This window comes from Psammomys obesus, unplaced genomic scaffold (assembly GCF_907164565.1).
Source record: "Psammomys obesus unplaced genomic scaffold, mPsaObe1.curated_primary_1811, whole genome shotgun sequence".
Taxonomy (NCBI): Eukaryota; Metazoa; Chordata; class Mammalia; order Rodentia; family Muridae; genus Psammomys; species Psammomys obesus.
In genome coordinates this window covers 1,421,502-1,446,010 of record NW_026596057.1, presented here as the reverse complement: position 1 = coordinate 1,446,010, position 24,509 = coordinate 1,421,502, and the positions used below count along the sequence as shown (strand labels likewise).

Below are 24,509 nucleotides of genomic sequence, written 5' to 3'. Positions count from 1 at the left end.
AGCTTCACGGATATACAGGGAAGTACCACGAGCTAACACGGAAGCTGGGAACTAAGTATCTTGAGCTAGTGTAGGCTAATGCTAAACACTACCATATTTTTCATAAATACACAATAAACTGACCCAACACCCAGCGCTTACGAGACTCACACCAGGACTAGGAAAAGGACTCTTGAGGGTTTGCTCCAGGGCCCATGGTGCCACAGCCCCAACACAAACACAAGAGAATACTCAAGAATTCTACGCATCCAGAATGCATACAGCATTGGCAATACAGACAGGTGCAGGGGCACATTGTTTCTTCAGCAACTGAAAGCCACGTTTTCCTCAGCTGCTTGCACCCACACAGCACGTGTTAAAGGTCCTACAGATACCGTTTTCTGCCGAAACTCCTGGTTCAGCAAGTGCTGCAGCTCCTGAATGTCATCCATAAGTTGCTTGAACTCTTCTTGCTCTTCAACTGGAACTGAACTAAACAAGCAAGACAGATCATAAGAGGGTTTGTTGGGGCTAGGGGGAGGGCTCAGCAGCTAAGAGCACTTGCTACCTTTGCAGAGTACCGGGGTTCGAGTCCCAGCACCTACGTGGTCACTCACAATCAGCCCCACTCTCGGCTCTAGCGTCAACAGGCACACACGTGATGCACATACATGCATGCTGGCAAAACATTTATACTCACAGAATAAAAACAAGTAAAGGGTTTGGGAATTCCTAATTTTGAAAGGTACAAATAAAACCTGTGCCTTTGATAACTAAAGGGTCTGATTCCTTGTTTATTTTTTAAGATTTATTTATTTGATTATATATACAGTGTTCTGCCTGCATGTATACCTCAATGCCAGAAGAGGGCACCAGATTTCACTATAGATGGTTGTGAGCCACCATGCAGTTGCTGGGAATTGAACTCAGGACCTCTGGAAGAGCAGCCAGTGCTCTTAACCTCTGTGCCATCTCTCCAGCCCCTGATTCCTTGTTTCCAAATAACATACTTTCAAGACAACTATTTACTAGATGGCCTTTATCTTCTACCGAAAGGAAAACAATGAGATGAAAGCCTTCAACTTTCTACCACCTCACCAGGCCCACATCCACATACCCATCCACTATCACCCCTACCAGAACGACCAGAGCATTCCTCTCTTGTCCAGCGCTAATTTCCCTAACTTGGCCCTGGCTCCCAGCACTACAGTTTCCAGTCCAGGGACAGCTGCTCTCCACACTACCATCCTTTCCATCAGTCTACATAGCCAGGTCGCTTCCACACAAAGGTTGAAGTTTTACTTTAAACTGTCTAACATGTTATCAGTTTTGATTCTGCCTTTGTGTATGTTTCTATGAAGCTGACTTTTCCCCTCAGTCTGTAAGAATTCTTCATATACTAATGAGTTCCGTCACCAGGGTAGCAATGCTTTGCATCACTTACTCCCAGCTGTCATTTTCTTGTGATTTTGTTTGTAATTTTTTTTTTTTTTGCTAAGTTATAGTATGTGTCTCTCATTCTCAGTCTCTTAGCTTACTGTTGCCTACAAAAGCAATTTTACCAGAGACCTTAAACAGACAACCTCAAAGACATCAACAGATTAGAATCAAACAAATAAAACCTGACTGCTCAAAATCGGCGCAGACAGTCCTCAATCTATAATGGCTCCATAGAGCAATTTAATTACAATAGCACAAAACAGCACACACTCAGTAGGAACTGTACTTCAAATTTTGATCTGTTTAAAAAGGGAGTGACAGAGGGGGCGGGGGTTGCCCGGATCTGGGCTGTAGCTCCTGGTGGGAAAGTGATCAGTCTCTCCCCATGGGACGAAGCTCTGCTGTGCTGTCATGTTCAGTGCGGCAGGTGCACAACACAGTAACGAGAAAGAAGCAATGAGAACATAACTCAGGGGTAGGGAGGGAAAACCTAGTTGTGTTTTTAGAAACAGGGACTGAAATACCCTGCCATTTATCCAGAAAGACAGCAAGACTTGGTGAGGACAGCGGCATTGAAATCAACCTCTTACTACTTGGTTTGCAAACTGGCAACTGTATTCATCTTATCTGTAACGCTTTCACTTACTTGAGTTTTTCCAGTTTCATCAATGCTTCCTGGTGTGCACTGTTTAACTGCTGCATTTTGTCCATAGAGGATTTCTACGAATGCAAGGTAACCTCATATTAGCATGTTTTAATAGATAAGAATTTTTAAAAACTTACAAACACAGACTACAAAATATTTGTTCACCATCAAAAATATTAAGTTTGGGACCAGGCCTCTAAGAGCATTTGGTCTGCAACCATGATAGCTCAAGTGTGAATTCCCAGCACCCACATAACATGCCTGTCACCCCGACAGTGGTGGGCATACACAGGTGGATCCAGAAAGCCCTCTTTGGTCAGACAGACTAGCCAAATGAGCAAGCTTCTGGCCCAAGGAGAGACCTCGTGCCAAAACAATATGGTAGGGAGGATAGCAGTAAGATTGAGAAAGCCAGCTGGTGCCCTGCTCCTGCCTGCACCCTCACACTCAAGTAAATGCAAGTACCACACATGTCCAACCCATGCCAACACACAAAATAATAACAATGAGGTACAGTGGCTGGCACTTAGGACAAATGAGTTGAGAGTAGGTTTTCTCCATTTTAAAATGCTGGAGAGGTCTTGTGCATCTTAGGTACAACCGCTGAGCATTGTTCCCAAGACTTTCTTTACCTGACACAAATGGCCAGACACTTTGTTTGATATGGACAATTCTTAAGAAAAAGTCTTGTTGGTCCTGGGCATAGTTCTAGCTCTTTGAGCCACCCGTGAAAAGCTACGAAACAACCTCCTAAAGCCCTGTAAGTAATGGGAATAGAGACACCGGTCCCCACATAGGCAGTGGCAGGATGAACAGTCACTCGGGTTCTTAGAAATGAAGTATCTGTGCTGTGTCTTTTAAAAAAGGAGAATAAATAGCCAAACAAACATGTGTGAGGGTGTGTGTGTGTGGGGGGGGGGTGGATCTGAGTATTTGTGAGTTATGGAGAATCTGTCAGGTTCAGGAGTGTAAGCTTAGCCTGATTTGTACTGAGAAGATTTTATCCAGTTCTGTGTAGCTGAGTCTCCAACAGTCTGATACAACCTGGTATTTTCTAAGAGTACAGCACTTGCACAGTAAGAGCAATGGGAATGAATCTCTTAATAATCGTGCATAATTGTCATAACATCTGTACGCTGTACAACGAAAACAATCTATGTGTTAATGTGATGGCACTGGACTGCATCTTATGCAGTGAAGCCAGGTGGCAAAAGTGACACAGATAACCCAATTTGGCTCTGATTAAAAGGGCAAACAAATTTCAAATATCTCAGTTATTTAAATAACACTATGCATCTTTGTAGTCTTCTGGAAAAAAACAAAACAAACCCCAAAAAACTATTTCCTAAAGCAGGGAATAATGTCTCAACTAAACATTAAAACAAAATTCTGTGTTACCAAGAATATAACATTTCAACATATCATCCCCAAACTAAAGTCTTTCTTGTATAAATATAAAACCAAATTAAATTCTAACAATTATCCAACAATTGAATCTGACAAAATTTCAAAGCAGATTATTAATTCATATATGAGATTGATTATCTGATATGTGTCTTAAAATATACTTAAATCTTACATTTTGCAAAAGAAATTCTGTATACATCTCCCGGCATGCTTCTCGGAAGTGAATAAAGTTGATAATGCCACTTAAAAACCGACTTGTCCGTTTTGCTTCTAAAATAGAAAACAATGCTCTAAACTGTTAAAACAACAGAATATATAAATATATCATTTCTTCCTATAAGACTTGGCTCACAGCATATAAAACTATATGCTTTTAACAAGGTGCAGAACATCTCTTAACTTAGACTGGAATTACCTTTGTATATAGAAAGAAGGGGAGAGGTGAAGAGAGGGAGGGAGAAAAATAAACTAGTTTGGGTTATACACAGGAGAGCAGAGACCATGACCCTGTAATCTTAAAACAGAAAAAAACAAATAATAAATAAAACAAAAACTTCAGCAGCAGGGCACATGCAATGTGGGACAGAAACCACCTTTCAAGAGAAAGCCTTATGAATGCACCTGCCCTCAAGAGAGAACACCAACAGAATTCGTAGTCTTATGCAGTCAAGAAAATTTTGTTAATTCTAGATGGAGTAACTAGAATTAACAAAACTAAGAATTTCCAGGGTAGAAGCTGTGGAAAGTTAAAGAGATCTGGAGGTCTCAAAGAAACTGGTTCTAACCAGCATACGGACATGAAGAGAGGCTAAGAGAATGTGGACATAAGGCTAAGAGAATAACAAGAAATATTTAAAATGATAAACAAAAGCATCCAAAATTAAATAACATGAAATTTCCAATCTAAGAAAAACAAAAAAGCAAAACCAGAACAATCTGATCTATATAAAAGAAAAAAGAAATCAAAATCTCCTGAAATAGCACCAATGACAAATATAGTAAATTGGGTCATGAAAATGTCCCATCTGGTCAAGAACATGGAGCCTTATGAAGGTAAGAGACGGTCCAAGCAATACCCGAATCCAACTCTAAGAGCTAAAACGGAAGGTATCTGAAATAAAAATTATGCCATGGGGATAGCACCAGCACAGCAGACCTAGAGATGAAAGGGTTAGTGAAGAAGAAGAGATGGGAAGGGAAGCTCTGGGATGAAGGCCAGCAAGGAGAGCAGCCACCACCACCTCTGAGCAGAGGCAGGGTCAGCAGCATCTGAAGTCTGTGATGGACTCCCACGGAAAGGAGGAACAAAAACTACATTCAGGTAGCTAAGAAGTAGTAATAAAACTTAAAAGCAAAGACAAGAAAATAAAACAGACACACTAAATGGAATAAAGATAAGAATGGGTTTCTTGTCAGAAACAAGGGGAACCAGAATATAATGAAGTAATAAGTCTTTCCCTGTAGCAAGGTTTTATTTATTTATTTATTTATCTATTTATTTATTTATTTTTATTGGTCTTCCTTATAGCATTGTTTCACAATGCTAGCAGGCCTTTCAAGCACTGGGAGAGCTGTCAACTTAGAATTTGATAATTATGAAAATTAGCTTTTAACACTGAGGGTAAAGCATGTATGTCAGGACACAGCAGGATCCAACACTCAAGATACTCTGGCCAGATCATTTCAAATTTTAGGCCAGCCTGGTCTATACAGTAAGGCCATGTCTAGAAACACAACAAACAAGGAACCAGAGAGACAGCTCAGGGGCTAAAAGCACCTGAGTGTGGTTCTTGGAACCCATGCGGTACTCACAAACATGGGTAACTCCAGCTCCATGGATCCAACAACTTCCTCTGGCCTACATGGGCACTAGGCATGCACATGGTATATAGCATACGTGATAGAAACAAAAATAAATCTTTTTAAAGCTGTTTTTCTTAAAAAATCCAATAGCCAAAATAAAGTAAGAAATAAAGAAAATGGAAATCGGTAAATACTATAGAAGAGGACCTCCCCTATCAGTGGACTTGGGGAGGGGCATGCATGAGGAAGGATCGGGAGGGGAGGAGGGAGGGGCTTATGGGGGAATACAAAATTAATAAAGTATAATTAATAGTAAAAAATGAAAAAATTAAAAAAAAAGGCAGTGAGGAAGAAAAGAACAAATTCACAAAATACTTTAATATCTCAATCCAGCAACTGAGAGAAAGTCTGGGGGACACTACTAACCAACTGGTGCAAACACATGGAATGCCCCACTGGGTGACAAAACCCAGATGCATGCTTTGCAGCAGAACACTGCAGGCCATGGGGATGCACACTCAGGTCCCAATACTTGGAACCCACATCACAAGATCTCACTGTAGAGTGGCAGAGTATGACGCTGTGTCCTCTGCGGAGAATAGAAGAGTCAGCCTAACAAAGACTAGATCTATTCTACAGAGAGAGAAGAGCATCAAAAACCACAAAAAAAGTGACCGAAGGGCTACTCAACACATAAGTAAACAGCACCGGGCTCCATCTAAGATAAAGAAGCAGCCTACTGCACAGCAACAGTGGAGCAAGGGCAGAAAACGGGCTGCATGAGCTCGTGCCATGCGCCTGATTTCAAGTCTCACCAGAAGGCAGGGTACTTGGTGTGAAGACAGACATCTACAAGAGTCGGGCATGGAAACTGAATACCCAGACAGAATTAAGCCAGAGCCTAGAGAATAGCAAGCTCTGAAGTGTGGCCAGTTGATGTCAAAAGTTTTCCACGCACAGCAAAACCCGAGCAGGGATTGGGTAGTTCTCAATATCCCATTAGACCCTGTCTCCCAACATCTGCACGAGTGGCATTTTCCTTGGGAGTGAGGCATCCGCACCAACACAGCGTTCTCTCTGCACATCTGCATAGCTGCTGCTGCATTGCCCGGGGAATGTGACAACTACAGAATGGCATGCAAACACCATCGCTGTAGTACACGGCGGCTTTACTGTCCTAAAATGCCTTTGTGTTCTAGTTAATTGTTCCTCTTTCTCCACTAAGCCTCACAATTACTAGTTTTTTTTTTTTCTCTCGGGCACATAGTTTTGTCTTTTACATGTCATACAGCTATGTAGCCTTCTCAGTTTAGTTTCTTTTACTTTATAATATACATTTCTGGTTTGTCTGTGTTTTCTCAGAGATTGATAGCTGATTTCATTTAGCACCAAATAACATTCTGCTGCCTTGAGGTAGTCTATTTACTGACCCACTGAAAGCCATGATGGTGTCTGAGATTTAGAAACTGTGAATAAGGCTGCCACTAGCATCTCTCGTTTGGCTTTATGTGAACACAGTTTGAATCCTTTTCAGTAGATACCAAGGAGTCCACCTCCTGGATCACACAACAGGAACAGGTTTCATTTTGTTAAAACTGCCATAGTGGCTGCACCCTTTGCGTACTGCCACAGGCAAAGAACTAGGGTGCCTGCTGCCCTGAGTCCTTCTCAGCACTTCAGACCATCATGTTTTGGAGTTTGTTGTCAGTTTTAATAGATATGCAGTAGTATTCCAACTGACTTTTTTTTTTTTTAAAGTATCAAAGTAATTTAATGGGGAAAGGTAATGTTTCAACAAGGAGTGCCAGATTAACAACACTTACATGCAAAAGGAAAAAATATGAAGAGTGACTCAACCATATACAATAATCAAAACACTAAATATCAAAGCAAGACAATACTTTCCTTCCCCCAAGTACATGGAGGCAAATCTCAGCAACTCAGATTAAACTAAGATTTCTTAGCTTAACATAATTTTTTTTAAAAGTCAATTATTGAAAACTGATATTTATTCTGCTCTTAAAAGATAACTATAAAATTGAAAAGGCAAATAACAAAGTAGAGGAAAATACCTCCATTATCAACAGATAATTTATTTGAAAAATAACTGAAGCATGACTAAGATAAACAAACAAGGTACTGGAGAGATGGCTTAGTGGTTAAGAGCACTGGTCTTCCAAAGGACTCATGTTTGATTCCCAACACCCACATGGCAGCTCACAACCCTATGTAACTCCAGTTTCAAGGAATCTGACACCCTCTTCTGAAGTCTATGAACAACACATACACACAGTACACAGATATACATGCAGGCAAAATACCAAAACCAAAACAGTCTTAAGTTAAAAAACAAACAAACAAACAAAACCAAAAATAAATGACTCGAAAAGAACTCTATCAAAGAAGATATATCATAATTAATAAGCATATGAATATATGCTCAGTTTTATTAGTCGTCGCAGAAACAAAAACTAAAACCACTACAAACCCTATAGAATGGCAAAAGTTAAAAACATAATACTCCAACCAAGGTGGCACAGCCACTTTGGAAAAGTTTAGGAACTTCTTAAAAAGCTAGGCATGCACTTATCACATGAATCAGAACCTCCACTCCTCAGTCTTTATACAGAGAAATGAAGTCATATCCACACAGCTCTAGAAATAACAATATTCATAGCTGCCTTGCTAATAATGGCCAAACAGTAGAAACAACTCAAAAAAGAGAAAGAAACAAAGGACCAATAACGAGTTAATATGAATAAATTTCAAAAGCGTTGTTTAAAGAAGTCAGACAGACAAGACTGTACTATATGACTCTGCTGTATGGATGAGGATGAGTGGCCAAGGTGATAACATACACATCAGTGCTATCAGAGAGTGGCGCCCACAGGGGACTCACAGCAAAGGAACATAAGAAACTTCTGCAGGTCCTAGAAATGTTACGCACAATTACAGGGTGTACTACAGCAGGGTAGCGTCAGAGGTTCAAAATAGGCTTTTCATGGTAAAGAGTAATTGCTAATTTGATAACTTTGGCCAGATTACCACACTATCCAACAGCATATCTGCACATCATTTGAATCTTGACTCCCTATGTTTAAATGTAACCTTGTGATTGTATTGCTTAATAACAAAATAGGCTCAGAACTGGATCACCTTGAGCTTACGCTTATCTCTGCTCGCATCTGTTAAAAGGCAGCATTCTCTTAGACCTGCATCTAGGCTCGGCTACTCAAGCCCCAGTGTAGTCTTAGCCTTCTGTGGAAAAGAGGCTTAGTCTGCTTGCCACCAGCACTGTTTCTCATCAGAACCTCATGCTCCAGGCAGACAGAGAATCTCTGCCCATTTTGTACTGTCTCACTTAACTGGGCTGGTGCTTGTCACATTTCTTAGACAAAGTCCAGGGAGCTTTAGGAGCACCCATCATGTTTGTCAAGGCAATATCAACACAGAAAGAAAGCTATCTTCCAGAATTTTAGAAACATTTAAAAATCATGAAGCTTTAAGAGAAATCAATTTAAGAAATTAACGTTCTAAAAGATTTTCCTCATATAATTTTCTTTTACATTTACTGGCAGAAAAAGAAGATGGAAAACTAAATGATCAGAAATATACTTACTTGGATAAAGAATATCAGCTATCTCAAAGTCATTCACGCGGCAAATCGGCATAAATGAATCCCTTGAAGATGCAGAACAGTGAAGAGCAGGGACATTAGATACTAAAGCCCACAATCCCAAGCATCTTATCCTCAAACCTATTTCTGGATGTATTTCTCAGTGTTCAAGGGCCAGGAAAGGGCAGAAGCCTACTTCAATGCACAGCCCTGCAGCACTGGCATCTGCTTGTATAATGCACTAGTATTCATGCAACACCTATTTTTTCCTGCACGTTACACCGATATTCATGCAGTATCAAGGTAGTTGTAGACTTAATAAACAGCGTATATTCTTGGTGATGCTAAGACTCTTCAGGAACACACATAAGCTAACAAATAATTCCAGACTTAAAGCATCTTAGAATGTCGGGTGAAAGCACCCTGAGGAGTCTGAGAGGGGAAGATTGAATACAAGTGGGAATTCTAAATGCATCTGAGATAAAATAGAGGGAGCTGTTCTTTCACAAAGATCACACCCTTCTATGAGTTTAATGTAACATAGATGGAAAACAAACCACCCTTTACTCACAGATGAAAGTATAAATTGCTGACTGGTAAAAAGCCCTCCATTATATGTGGGTACATGACTTCAATGTTCACCGGCATCTGAATGAAATAAATCGGAAGATCTAAGTCACAAGTCAATTCGACGAAATGAGAAGCATCTTGAGGTATAAGAAACTTTGATCACAGGATATGATAAAATGATATTAATTCATTACCACTAAATCTGAAAACAACACAACTTCTAGGGCACAGCTGGGGTTGACAGTAATACATAATGTTCAGTTCCCAGTGGGCACTTAATGAAGATTTTTAAATGAATGGAAGTGACATCAAGCCCTATGCTATACTTCATGGTTCTGTTAACGTTTATAACCCTGCGTCAGAGGGATACCTCCTTTTGTCAAAACTAAACGTTTGCAAAGTTACACAGTAAAAAGAGGGCAGTCTTTGATCTTTAAAAGCTCCACTCAGAAGCTAAGAGTGGTAGTATGTGGTTATAATTCAAGCACACAGAAATATCATGAGTTCAAGGACAGCACGGGCTACCAAAACAGTGATAAAGAAACCCTGATGAAACCCACAGGCATGACATTGTCATGGGTCCTCAGATGATGCCCTGATAACTTTATCAGAAACATAAGTAAGAAAAATGGTATTTCTTACTAGAAATACCTTTGCCTCATTTCAGTTGCATCTATCTTACTACCTATCCTCTATCTTCGATTTTAGTCTTAGAGTCCTTCCTACAGAAAACATTTTTTTTATTTTTATTTCCTGAAGACCTGGCAGTTGTATACTAAGGTCTCTGAAGCCAAACCTACATATCTGTGAATAAACTGTAAAGAATCAGTAACTCCCATATGTCATTTGATCTTTCATTATAGTCTTCATCTTATTAAAGATTCTCATGTAAACTATCATGCCTAAAGGCGTTTGTGAGTGCAATTTTCTGTAAGCCTTTACCGTTGTTGGAAATAGCCAAGCAATCCTCATCCTTTGCGGCAGCATGTGCTGTGATCAGAACTGCTGTAAAAATGAAAGCAAATCACACTTTTACCTCTTCTTAACTCACCATGTAGAAGTGCTCCAGCCGGATCCCATATACTATTTGTAAGGCTCTCATGTAGATCATGTACAAGACCTCAGGCTACAACAGAGAAACAACAGTCAGTGTCCTAGGCAGAGAGCTGTCATTACCCTCATCACCAGCCAATGCGCGGTCAATGGATTCAAAAAAGAAAAGGTGAGAAAATCACCTGTTTCCCCTCAAAATGCTTTATAGTTTAGGCAAAATTTAAGAGACCTTATGGTACATATCAGTTTGTTCATATGTAGTGAATAATTAAGGAAGCTGGTTACTTTTAAATGAGAGTTAGCCTATCCAAACCCAACCCAATAAATCCACCCAACCCAGGCAGGGAGAAAGGTGACCTTCAAGAACTCTGTCAGGAATATGGAAATGCTGGGACACTCAGGATTTTGTTTTTATTTTTTAAAGAAAGACCACAGGGACTAGCCTGTAGCTATGGATAGAAGATGACCCCAGATTTCAGTTTAACTGCAACACTTGGAATAATGACTTTAAAATTAATGGAGAAATAACAGGATATAAACCTTATCCTCTAAGTTAGTAGATCCCAAATGCTGGCCTGAGGATTTGTTTACTGTGTACTCAACCTTACTGTGGAAACAGAAAAGCCTAAAATACAATAAAATTGTAGTAATGTTTTCCTAAAGCTACATGATTCACTTTAAAGGCCTATCATTTAAAGAACTGAAGTGCTCTGAGATAAACAAGCTTGCATTCTGTATTAGAAAAGGAGTCTTCCTATCCTATATTATAACATCAAGGCCAACACAGAGAACTGGAGAGAGACTTTGGGATTTTTGTTGTGACACATAAATAGCTCATTTTTTGCACTTAATAACCAAACATATAAAGAATAACACCTGTCAAAAATAAGTCAATTCCCACCCGGGGCATAATGTAAGAAAATTAATCTGCACACTTCCAAAGAAGACTGTTTGTAAGCATGAATGTGCAGAAAATCACTTGGAATAAATCCTGTCAAGCTCCCCAATAAATGATACCTCATACCACCACTCCAGTAATAATAAAAAATTTAATATACTTTAATATAGCAATGGTTTAAAGCCTTTTTTTTTTCTTTAAGGAAAACAACCATATTAAAGAATCGAGTTCCCAATGGGAATGGAGAAGTTGCCCCACATATAAACTTAATGTTATTTTTAAATTACACCAGGTAAGAGATTTTTGTCTAGATTAAAAATGACTGGCCTACAACAAAGATGAGGGCAAATGCCTTTCTTCCCATACCACAAACCTAGCAGCTTATTTTATTCTTCAGTATCAGTAACTACAATCAAAGACAAGCACATTTTACCTTTGGATTTGGATGAAGATCGTTCTTAGAGAGATTTTTGCCATCTGCTCCTGTTAATAATTTATTGCGAATATGAACCACAATCTCAGCTACGTTGTATCTGGGGAACGACAGAGTTTCCATTATGGGAGTTTCTTCCTAGTTTGAAAGAAGAAAAACAAAGATCAGAAACATACACAATGAATAATTCTTATTGTTTGGAAACAGATACTTAGTAGAAAAAAGGAACAAGCTGTGTTTGAACTGTTTATAGTAGTGTTATCTTCAAATATCTGAGTGAGGTAGAGAATTTTAAGCCAGGCATGGAAATGCACACCAGTGATCCCAAAACTTAAGAGGTGGAGGTAAAAGGACCAGAAATTCACACTAATAGTTAAAATAGTTTTAAAATCTAATTCAAGGCCAGCTTGGGCTACACAAGACTTTGTCCTCTGTACATATACAAACATAAAATGAACGAAAGCTTGTGTTTTATCCTAAAATAACTTTTATTGCAAAGTAACAGCCATTTTCTATTAATTTCCCTAATGTTCTCTTCCATAAGGGATAGAGGTTTTGAGATGACATACAATAGAACAATTATGTTGCTCTCTTTTTACATGAGGGCCAGGGCATTTAACAAGATGCTGAGAACTATTTCTCAAAGCTCAAGACAGGCAGTATCGGCAGCAGAAGCTACATACAAGCAACACTACACAAAGTGGAAAATAAAACTGGATTTTATTTGATTGTATTGATATCCTACTCAATACACACATAGTGAGATGACTAATACGATTTAAGATGCAAGAAGGAGAAAGAGCTGGAGCAGGAGAGGAAGAGGTAGGGAGAGAGGGTGAGAGACCAACTTTAAGGCAGAAATCCCTTTCAGCAGAGCAAAACTTAAAACACCTAAGACAGCAAAAACCCATGTGTCCCTATGTGTCCAGATAACAGATTATTCCTCCTGGTGTCTTCTTAAAATAATATTTGTCATAATTCTGTCTCCCTTACACATCCCAGGGTACAACTTGGCAGTGTTTGGAGCTATTTCAGTTGTAGGACAAAAATCCAATGGCTAGAGGCCAGGCATTCTGCCAAATTCCCCACAATGCTTCTATGGTCTCTCACTGCAGAGTTGTCTATCCGAAAGGTCATTACTTCCCAGTGTGAGCTGAGACCCAGCGTGGACATACTCAATTCTGCAAACAAACTGAAATGGCTCATGGCTTACAAGTTTCAAAATTTACTTTAGACTCTCAATGTTTCTTAGAACAAGCATGGCTAAAACAGCAGCTCTGGAAACGTGTCTATCCTCCCAATAAATGGAGGATGCCACCTTAAAACACGATTGCCAAATATCATCATGATTTTGCTTGAACCCTTCAAAACACCACAGACCCCAGGAACTCTGAAGGCTACTTCCTCTATTTTGGGTGGCTCTAATAATCAGAAGACTCTGCTACACTGCTGAGAAATGCTGCTGTAATCTCACTACTGCCCTATTCTTCGTCACTCAACTGCATCGCCCCCTATTTACAGGACACTGCTTTAAAAAAAACATGAAGCTGTGATGTCCCTTCTAAGCCTTCTTTGCTACAAGATTAAATACTTGCTTGCACGTGACCATTCCTTCATGTCACTATTTTTGGAAACCTTACCATTTGTGAGAGACAAATACACCTTTTCCTACTTGTGCAACAAAAATCAGTACGGATTTGTACCTAAAATGGAAGTGGCTTCCGGCAAGTATCAAGCAGACAGCGATTATGTAGTGGACACCACTAGGTCAGTAATGTCAGAATCCACAGGTTGAGGGTTTAATCTTCACCCTGCTCCTGACACAATGGTCACAAGTCCAGGTGGTTTCCCTTAGGCTTCTGACAGCCTACCGCATAAACACTGGAGTTCCTAGCATGCCATCTTTAGATTTGATTCATCTGCTACAACAGCTCAGGAATAAAAAAAATACCTACTGGCTCAATACAGAAGATATCATGAGGGATGATACTAGAAGAAGAGACAGCCAGGGCCAAGTATGAGAGAGGGACTTGCAAACCACAGGAACCACAAGGTGTCTGGCTATCCCAGAGTTCCTCAAAAATCAGCCCTTTAGGATTTTTACAAAAAGTTTTATCATGTACGTATGATTGATTTTATCGATGCCAACAACTTCCGGTCTCTCCCTTCCCCAGGATCAGGGGATGGGAGTGGAATGTCTAACCCCATAAACTGCCTTAGTCTTGTGGTAACCAGTCCTTCCCCTAAAGCAGCCAGAGGCTGCCAGGCAACAGCTAACCATTAACATACAAAAGTTCACTTATCACTGCGAGGATTCCAAGGATTTCTGGATCTATATAGCAAGAACTGGACAATGACAAAATGTGCACTTCACAGTATCACACAGCCCTGCTTACATTGTTACTCATTGTTAATATATTCCTTTGTGTTAGTCTATGCTTGTGTGCAGGTACATGTGGAAACAAGAGGCAGTCTCCAATTTTGTTTCTCAGGTGTGTTCACCTTTATTTATCTATTTATTTAGGTATAGCATTTAATTATTTATTTGATCATTAATTTAATTATTTATTCAAGTATTCAATGTTTCCTTTATTTATTTAAAGATATGGTCTCACAGGCTTAGGAGTCACCAACTAGGCTAGGCTGATGGACCACCAGGGGTTTCTGCCTGTCCCCATCTCCACAATGCTGACATTATAAGTAAATACCACCATGCCTAGAACTTTAGGGAAAAGTGGGGCCCAGGAGTTGGTTCCAGGTCTTGCCTTTCCAAACTGAGCTATTTCCCCAACCAGTCAATATCTTTTTAAACATATAATATCAAATGAATTCAACACCGCAGACACAGTCAGTCTAGGAGCCGCCTCTACTGACTGTGGGTAACTGCTGTACTCAGGTAGAAACATATTTACAATCCAGTGAAAGAAACCCTAAGAGTTCAACAAAAGCCTGGATTTCCCCCACACTCTTCTTACATAATTATTTGAACGTCCAGCTATGATTCTTATTTTCTACTACTGAATTTCATAACTGCAAACTTTTATTTCAGAATTAGAATCACCTCAGATCTAGATTAGGACCCTTCACACATTAGCCATTTATTTCAGCATGAGTGTATGGGAAAGTAAAATAGCCTACCCTAAGTACAGTTGTTTGATGTGTTTCAAGAAGCTATAGAACCTCTGCAGACATAGGAAAGGCCCAGCAAGGCTCTTCTGTAGAAAGAAATATATAGATATTTACATTAAAAAAGAGTATAAGCAGGCAGAGGCTTCTCTATGGGATAGTTTCCTCTCTGCACAGGAAAGCTCTCTGCACAAGAAAAGACTGCTTCTGATCCCTGCCCACGTACGGGTCACCATAGGTGCAATGACATGAGAGACTTCATCAGTAAACAAGACAGCCTTCATTTGCTGTGTGCCTCCTCCACAATTCCAAACCCCAGTCACTTCCTTTCCCTAAGAAGCCATAGTCCTATCCCCTAACTATCTCTTTATAAGCTCTGGCCTGTCTACTCCTCCTTTGTGTTTAGACACATATTAGATTCTGGGCATTTTCTTTCAATATTCCGAGGTCAATTTATTTCTCAGATTAAAATGATCAAGCTTTCCAGATGGGGGAAAGAGTAAATAACCATTCAATATTTTTCATGTATGTCTCAGTTTCGAAGTGGCTTGTAAGAACATTACAAAGGTTACTAGCAAAAACAAGATACACCTAGATCAGAGGATTTAACAGTAGGAAGAGTGGGCATAAAATTATAATCACATGAGTCAGGCATGGTGGTGCATGCCTTTAATCACAGCACTCAGGTGGCAGAGGCAGATGGATTGCTGTGAGTCCAGAACAGCCAGGGCTATACACACAGAGGCCTGTCTTGAAAAACCAAATAATAAAAAATTATATATACATATATTATTTATATATATAATCACACACCCTTCTCTGCTGTCAGACTAATCCTTATAAAACATCAAATTCAAATGCTTTCAAACATTCAATCCACTCACCTACCACACAAACTCCAACCTATTCAGCTTAAGTTTCTAAAGCCTTTAATGTTCTAATGCTCTTTCTGGTCCAAGATAATCTCTTCCAAGGCTTCTCCTAAACTCCCAATGTTTCATTACACTTGTCTGGGGATTTCTGAGAACCAGTGTCCCAACCTAAAGCTACCATGAAGCTTACACCTGCACTTGGTAGTAATAATGCCCTCTTCTCATATGCAAAATCTGTCTTTTTTTTTTTTCTTACAGTGCAATTTCAGTTCCAACTCATTCGAGTGCGTGCGTGTGCGTGTGTACAGACAGAGGAAAAGCTCTCCTCACTACATAGTTTGAGCTCCTGGCTCAGACTAAAGTATTCTAAATACAGTAAAATGACTTTGTGACATGTTAGCTCAAATAGAACACATCAGCGCTCATGACTTCCGTTTCTCCTTTATTTCTAACACTACAAATGAAGCACAGCGTGTACTGGAATAACTGTTAAATTTTATACATCTGGTTTTGCAATGCGAAATTAAGCAAGCAGCTCCCAATTTTAATGAATTAAATTAACAAGTTCCTTGAAATCAGGGGGAGTGCCTTGTGTTACACACGTGTAGAGCCATATACACTAAGATCCCTGACTTTTGGATGAAGTATAACATTCTTGCTTTTTGATTCATGGTGTGTGTGTGTGTGTGTGTGTGTGTGTGTGTGTGTGTGTGTAATCAAGAGATGGTGGAGCAATGGAGATACATAGAAAACTGACAAACATTCCCAACCAAACACGTCTCACTGACGTCACTCTTGTGGCTCACACCTGTAACTTCATCACTTGGAAGGCGGAAGCGGTAGTCAAGACTAGCCTCGGGTACCTACAGGATTCGAGGCCAACCTGGGATACAGGATACTGCCTCAAATCTACACACAGCTTAAGTTAGCGAACCCAGGTACCCTAACCCCTGGCCTCCTCCCCGTCCTCCCGCGCCCGCTCGCACTCACCTGCGGCCCCAGCAGCTCCCGGAAGAGCAGTCGCAAACCGAGCTACTAATCCAAAACCACCGACCGTTGTCACTTTTCAAAACAGCCGCCTTCGCAGACGAAGCCCGCCCCTTTCCGCAGAGCGCGTTTCCTTCCCGACGGGTGCCCGGAGGGCTCAGAAAACCCACGGTAGGTGGGGCTTGAAGCGCGTCTCCGCGCTCCCGGACGGCGGAACCATCGTTCAGGGAGGTGGCTTCTAGTCGGAGCTGCCCCTCCGCCGGACAGGAAGACGCAGCTGCTGGGGGCGGAGTTCCGGGAGGTGTTTACCCGGTGGTCGGAGACTTTCTATGGTGTCCCGGTTAGGGGGCAGACGGTTTCTGGCCTCTTCTGTTAGGCTCAGAGAGTGAGAAAGGTCAAAGGATGCGTTGTTCTCAAGTGAGTCAAAGGCATTATAGCGAATCCTGAAGTAGTAATAACAATGTCACTGTTTGATAAGCATTGATGGGGTCAGGTTCTGCACTGGATACTTGTACACCTCACTTCACTTAAGGTTCATGAAAGCTTAGGGGCGGGAACGCGAATGGCTGCATAGACTTTTTTTTTTTTTTTTTTTTTTTTTTTTTTTTTTTGCCTTAAAAGAACTTTCTGCATTAAAGAGATTGCGTAAGTGACCCAAAGCCGCCTACAGTAGTTCAAAAGCTAGAATTTGGGCACAGATGATCGGAGTCCTCGGTAAGCAATGGGAGATGGGAGGCGCCAGATAGTTTGTCTAATCGGGTTTTCTCTCTCTCACATTCAAGAAGTCGGCTCCGAGAACTTGGAATGATCTGGAGTAAATCTAAGACTCTGGATCTTATTTTCTTCCTGTCTCCTATAATTTCTCCTCTGGAGCCAGACACCACAAGTGCTTTCTACAGATTAAGGAAATAGTCCTAGCTGCTTCATGTGAAGTATATACTATAAATTTAACAGATGGAAGTTATATTGGAATTTAAATTATTTACAAAATAAACTAATGGTTTATTTAAATTTCTTAATTACAACAATAAGACAGATTTTTTTCCCTCCCAAAATCAGTTAACTAAAAATGGCCCTTTTTAGAATTGTGTGTGTGTTAATGACTGTGTAAGCACATGTGTATATGTGCATACGGAGGGCAGAAGACCGCCTCAGGTGTTGGGTTTCGTCCTGGAGACACAAAGTGTTCTTTGTACTATAGTCTTTCCTTGGCCTGAGTTTACCAACGCTGTCTCCACCTCCTCAGTGCTCGGATTACAAGTTCATACCACCATGACTGTTTTGGAGAACTAATGCAGGCCTAGTGCTTGTGAAGCAATCTATTTCACCTTACTGGCTGGACTAACTCAGCAGACCAATACTTATCTTTTTTGAGGTGAAAGATGGAACGGCAGAATTCTCACAATACACTTTCTAGGGTTTGTTTGTCACCGTAAAGGTACTAACTATAGTGGAAAGTTACATTCCAACACAGAGATGCCCTTCAGCAAATGATGATATTAGATCTCAATAAACACATTATAAATCAAAAATGTTCTGTGTAAATTTGTTTTATACGCTTAACATACCGAGCAGCAAAATCTACGAACACACTACACAGTATGAGATGCTGTACTCTTGATCATATGGCTGCCACAACCCAGCCTATAGAGAAAGTACTGTCACTCTTATTGGTGTCCTTTGAAATTTGAAGCCATTTCTATCAAATGTGTATTTTTGTTATTATTGAAAAGTCATAAGTGAAAGCTTCATAATTGAGAACAGTTGTATGCTCCCTGGCTGTCTTCTTTCCCTTCCTCTATGCCAGTACACATATGCTGTCTATTCTTTGATAGAGCCTGAGCCTCTCTTCCTGGCATTACCTTTCAGCACAACACCCTACTCACCTCCAACATAAAGCCCAGCTCTATAGCCTGCTATGATAGGACCTTCAGGGTCTTGGCACTATTTACTTCTTTTCTCCCATTCTACCTACCTATTCCTGACAATGTTTTCGATATACTCTGAGACATTTCCTCATTTTTTTTTAAGTTTTATTTTTCTCATTAGTTACATTTTGTTAATTCTGTATCCCAGCTGTATCCCTCCTTCCCTCCCCAGTCCCACCCTCCCTCCCTCATCTCCTCCCTGCCCCTTTCCAAGTCCACTGATAGGGGAGGACCTCCTCCACTTTCATATGACTACGTTTTGTCAGGTATTTTCAGGACTGGCTGCAAAGTCCTCCTCTGTGGTCTAACAGTACTGCTCCTCCCTTGGGAGGTGGGGAGGTCAAAGAGCCAGTCATTGAGTTCCTGTTAGAAATAGTCCTTGTTCCCCTACTATGGGAAACCAATTGATTACTGAGCTATCACGGGTCACATCCGAGCAGAGGTTCTAGGTTTTATCCTCTTATGGTCTTTGGTTGAGTGTCCATCTCAGAAAAGACCCTGTGCCCAGATATGTTTGCATTTCCTCATTTTTATTGACTGTCAAACTCCTCTATATCCTTAGCTATTTTTCACAGAGTTTCAAGAAGCTTCTTCTTATATTTTATTTGGAATTAGTTGACTTTTCCCCATGTTTTCATGAATTTCATTATTGAAATATACTCATTGAGTTCCAGTTCGTGCTGAAGAGTAAACTAAATTCTGAAGTGTATTGATAAACAAGCAAATATGGTAATACCCAGTAACTTCTCTGATAGAAATTATATTCTCATAGGGGGGAAAAGAGAAGCACAATTTTACAACGGGAAGCAATTCATTGTGATGGGCTACGTGTTTGAGAATAGCAGAGGATTCTTAGGACTAAAGGATGAAAAACAAGGGTTCTTTATGGAGGTGACATTAGGGAAGGCTTGATATTGCAAAAACAGAGACTCTAGACAGAACCAGAGGGAATAGGGACCAGGGCAGGAATTGCTCTGGTACTGTTAAGGAATTTGAGCACCTTCCTAAGGGTAATCCAAGTCCAGAGAGATTTAGCATCTTGAGATTTGGTTGGATCAGGCCTCTCTACCAAAAAGTAGAAGAGTGGCAGGAGTAGGGGGAGGGAAACCAGTTAGAGGATGAGTATAATGAACCAGGTAAATGAAAACGGCAGCCTGTATAACAGGTCAGGGCCTACATGGCTAGAAGCAGATCCAGAAAATTTTAGGCAATGGATATGGATGAATTTGATGATTAAATTATAAACACCAATGCAAAGTGGGAGAAAAATCAAGGATGGATCCCATTGCCCAGGTTGCTACCAGGTATCCACAGCTTGGCACAATTCCCTGTATATTACAGATATTTAATAAATACCCACAAGTGAATGAATTTTCTTTGCTTTAGCACCTTGGCAACTGCGGTACCGTTTTCTGATTTGGGTAACACAGAGACTTGGGGGTGACTGGTGGTTTCAGTTTTAAAAATATATCTACCTCTGGATGCCTGTGAAACACACCTGACACTATCCAGATCATGTTAATCAGTTAAATGATGTGAAACTCAAGGAATATCAGAGGTGGAATTTTTCTATTTAAGATAAAAACAAAACAGAATTATTTCATATCATTGTGATCCATTTTGTGTCTGTCTCCACTCAAGTTTATTCTTAGTACTCAAGGCTCCCCAACACCTGACACTATCTTCTACACACTGATACTCAGGTGTTTGTTATTGAACTGACGTTTGCTTTTAAAATACAACAAATCTTTTCCCATTCATTCATTTATTCATTCATTATTGTGTGTGTGTGTGTGTGTGTGTGTGTGTGTGTGTGTCAGAGGACAACTTTCAAGAACTGGCCCTCTTTCCACTGTGTGGGTTCCAGGGATGAACTTAAAGTCACTCGGCTTAGTGATAACCATCTTTAGCCACTATGCCATCTTATCAGCGCAAGAGCCACTTTTTGAAAATGGTGCCTCTGACAGGGGAAAGAAATACTAAATAGCCTCAAGAACAGGTTTTAAAAAATAATATGTACTTTGGTTCTTTTTGTGGTCCTCATATGTTCATATTTTCTATGAGAAATAAAGGATGACAAAAAAATCACTCAGTTTTTCCAATTTGAAAACAATATCCCACTGTTTGATGTGAAGTAGGATATTCTAATGCTATCTGGTCAGTTAGCATTTGATCACATCAGTGGTTGATTTATTCATGCTGTTGTGGTATCATTGATAACGTCATTCAGCTCACTCCTGAAACATGAATAATATTTACTAATGTCTCAAGAAGGATGACCAGCCATGAATAGAAATCTGAAGTGAAGTAAGTTACAAAAACCCATTTTATAGTAAGGACATCCAATTTAAATCTTTACCATTTTTGAGAAATCAGTGAATATGAGGAAATACATAAACATACAATAATACGATTCTACACTTGCCAAACGTCTCAAATGAGTGAAATCACTAGTTCATCTCACCAGTGAGCCATTACAGGCTTGCTCTCATTACAGGTAACACAGAGCATACAGAACTCTTTATTCATGGGTATTATAATATCCTTTGAATATCTTTCCCTGTTGGTCTTCAATAAGTAGGTAAGAGGTGTGATTGTTATATTCTTGAACTAATGTTTTAGAGCAAGGTTTCATATAAATAGCTGAAGCATAGTTACACTGAAAATACAGCATACTAACATGGAAAATTCTAGTTGACACAATTGTGTGTCCAGTATGTCCACTGGGTGGCGCTGCTGTATTGATTTTAACCTTATAGCCTTTCGTTACAGTTCCTTTTATGTAAGTAATCAGAACTACAGTGATAAACATCGGACACAATGTTCTGGATTAATAAAAAATAGATTCTAAATTTATATGCTTTAAAGTACATAGTAAGAGTCCTGACTCCAGAAAAAAAAATAGTATTAAATTCAAAATAGTTGTCTGCATTTTATTTCTCTTTAATCATTCCAGACTTGTTAATCTGCTTGCCTCCTCAGCCATGTTCATCTTTATGAGAGGTTTTGGAAATTGAGCTATACATTTGAAATACTTTAGGCAGTATTTGTTTTAAGGACCATATAGTCTGAAGCTGTAAAATATTTAACCCTTGCTGTTTGTGATGACCTCTAAATAAATGAAAAGAAGAACAGATTTGACATTGTGCTCTAACGCCTTAGAATACTTTCCTTAATTTCACATGAAGAAATATTATTTTAATGTAGTTAATGTAGAGACCCTTCTGAATCATCAGTCAGATAGATTTGATATTGTGAAAATATTTGCTCAATATGATTATTAGTTAAAATTTTATATTCTGGTAAATTTTCAATATTGACTTTATGGTAGTCTGTGATGTTTACAGTGTTTCAAGGGAGCTGACAAGGATTCTGAGTAAAATGTTAAAATTAATGTATTCTGCCAGCTGTGGTGGTACTTGCCTTTCATTTCAGTACTCCACAGAAAGAGGCAAGCAGGTTTCTATGAGACTGAGGGCAGCCTGGTCTGCACAGTGAGTTCCAAACCAGCCAGCACTATACACTGAGTCTCTCTCTCTCTCTCTCTCTCTCTCTCTCTCTCTCTCTCTCTCAAAAAGGGGGGGGGATTCTGAAAGACTCTACCCTGCAGGGTATCAAAGCTGAGGCTGAGACTTACAGCTAAACTTTGGGCAGAGTGCAGGGAATCTTATGAAAGAAGGGGGAGGTAGAAAGATCTGGAAGGGTCAGGAGCTCCACAAGGAGAGAAAAACAGTCTGGGCCCAGGGGTCTTTTCTGAGACTGATTCTCCAACCAAGGACCATTCATGGAAATAACCTAGAACCCCTGCATAGATGTAGCCCGTGGCAGCTCAGTGTCCAAGTAGGTTCCCTAGTAATGGGAACAGGTACTCTCTCTGACATGAACTCAGTGGCCTGCTCTTTGATCACTTACCCCTGAGGGGGTTGTGCAGCCTTACAAGGCCACAGAGGAAGACAAAGAAGCCAATCCTGATGAGAACTGATGGACTAGGATCAGATGGAAGGGGAGGAGGTACTCCCCTATAAGTGGACTGGGAGAGGGGAATGGGAGGAGACAAGGGAGAGGGGGTGGGATTGGGAGGGAACGAGGGAGGGGGCTACAGCTGGGATACAAAGTGAATAAACTGTAATTAATAAAAAAATTAATTTAAAAAAATTCAAATTTAAAAAGAATAAAAATTAATATATTCCAATTTTAAAGCTAATTATGTCAGAAGTAGTTGCACATGCCCATAGCCATGAAGGTTTTATACACACAGAATAAGAGAAAGTCATAAACCAAAGTATTTTCCATGTTTATTGGTGGGAATATCAGATAGGTTACAGCAGAGCAAGAGAAGTCTGCTATGTGTCTCCATGTCATGACATTCTTAGCATTGGGGTTGGTGGAAGATAATGTTATGCTACATTAGTATATTCTAAAAGGTTTTATCTGATAGTTACAAAGATCTTAGGGCATGCACTGAAGTAGACAATGAATGGCTATTAAGGGGATTTAAGATAAACCAGGGTAATATGGCGCTGAATCTAAAATATTTCAGCTCTGCACAATCATGAAGTTCTAAGCTGGGTGTGGAGCTCACACATTCAGAATGAATTCTCATTCTAGCGCTTGGGAAGGTGAAGCAAGGAGCAGTGATAGTTTAAGGTCAACCTCTGGTTCCCAGCAAGTTGGAGGCCATTCTAAGCTGCATGAGATTATGTCTTAAAAATAAGTTAAAAAATGAAGAAGCTTCCAATCAGTTAAGCAACCTTATAGAGTCTTTAATTTGGTTGTGCTTTATTCTGGAAACTTTACAGGCTGGGAGTGGGGGTGGTGACTGAATCCTTTGATCTAATCACCTTAGTCTCCTGTGTTGTTCAGGTGACCCAATCTTCTTCCGCTGGCTCCTGGGTGCATAGCTATCTCACAATGATATTCTGTGCCTTTGAGGTGTTCTGTGTATGACTTTCTGCATTAGTTATTACTAACTTTCATTCTCTCATTTTTCTGGGTAGGCCTCAAACTTGCTATGCACCCGAGGATGACCTCTAGCTGCTGACAGACGTGACCTTCACCCAGCTCAGGATGTCTTGGTTGTGCAGGGCTGGAATATTTTATATTCAGAGCCAGATTTTTTTTTTTTGGTTTATCTTAAATACCTTCAGTAGGCATTCATTGCCCACCTCAGTTCATGACATAAATTGTGACATCCCTGTGACTGTCAGATAAAGCATTCCCTGTTCTAGACCACACTTTCACTCTAAGGAGAAAGAATGAAATTATGGACTCTCTCACTTTCTTCTTTTGTCTTAAACACGTAACAGCTTTAGTTATTTGTGGTTTGTATTTTCTTTCAGTTCAATTTGTTGGCAAGAATCCCTCCAAAGATTTTTTTCTGCAAGTATGTAAAACAAAGACATATAATAATAAATATTTATTCCACCCTAAAGGTTAATTTCCTTATGAAAGCCACTTTTTCTTTGGCTGAGGAATTCTTGACTTTTTTTTTTTTTTTTTTTTTTGGCTTTAGGAAATTGTCTCTATTTTTGTTTGTTTCATGTCATTTTTATTTATGTGTCTCTCTGTGTATATGCGAATGCCCATGGAAGCCAGAAGAGTATGCCAGCTGTCCTGGGGATGTAGTGAAAGGCAGCTGTGAGCTGCCTGACTGTGCTAGGAGCTGAACTGTGATCAACTTCAAGAGCAGCACATGCTCTTAGTGACCAAGCATCCTTCCAATCCCTACCTGAAGAATCTTAGTCACAGTAA

The 24,509-nt window shown here is 40.0% G+C and overlaps 1 protein-coding gene across 1 annotated transcript in view; it reads right to left on the bottom strand.

The window, feature by feature from the left end:
• Nucleotides 1-16,906, bottom strand: part of Nuf2 (NUF2 component of NDC80 kinetochore complex) — a 30,709-nt gene extending 13,803 nt beyond the window's left edge. The window contains exons 1-8 of the mRNA XM_055624585.1: nt 16,834-16,906; nt 11,846-11,983; nt 10,513-10,587; nt 9,463-9,539; nt 8,895-8,956; nt 3,645-3,742; nt 2,066-2,139; nt 375-471 (exon numbers count right to left, since the gene is read on the bottom strand). Coding sequence (XP_055480560.1) covers nt 375-471; nt 2,066-2,139; nt 3,645-3,742; nt 8,895-8,956; nt 9,463-9,539; nt 10,513-10,587; nt 11,846-11,968 — 606 coding nt within the window. The 5' untranslated portion in view covers nt 11,969-11,983; nt 16,834-16,906. The remainder of the gene's footprint in view (nt 1-374; nt 472-2,065; nt 2,140-3,644; nt 3,743-8,894; nt 8,957-9,462; nt 9,540-10,512; nt 10,588-11,845; nt 11,984-16,833) is intronic.
• Nucleotides 16,907-24,509: the final 7,603 nt, after the last annotated feature.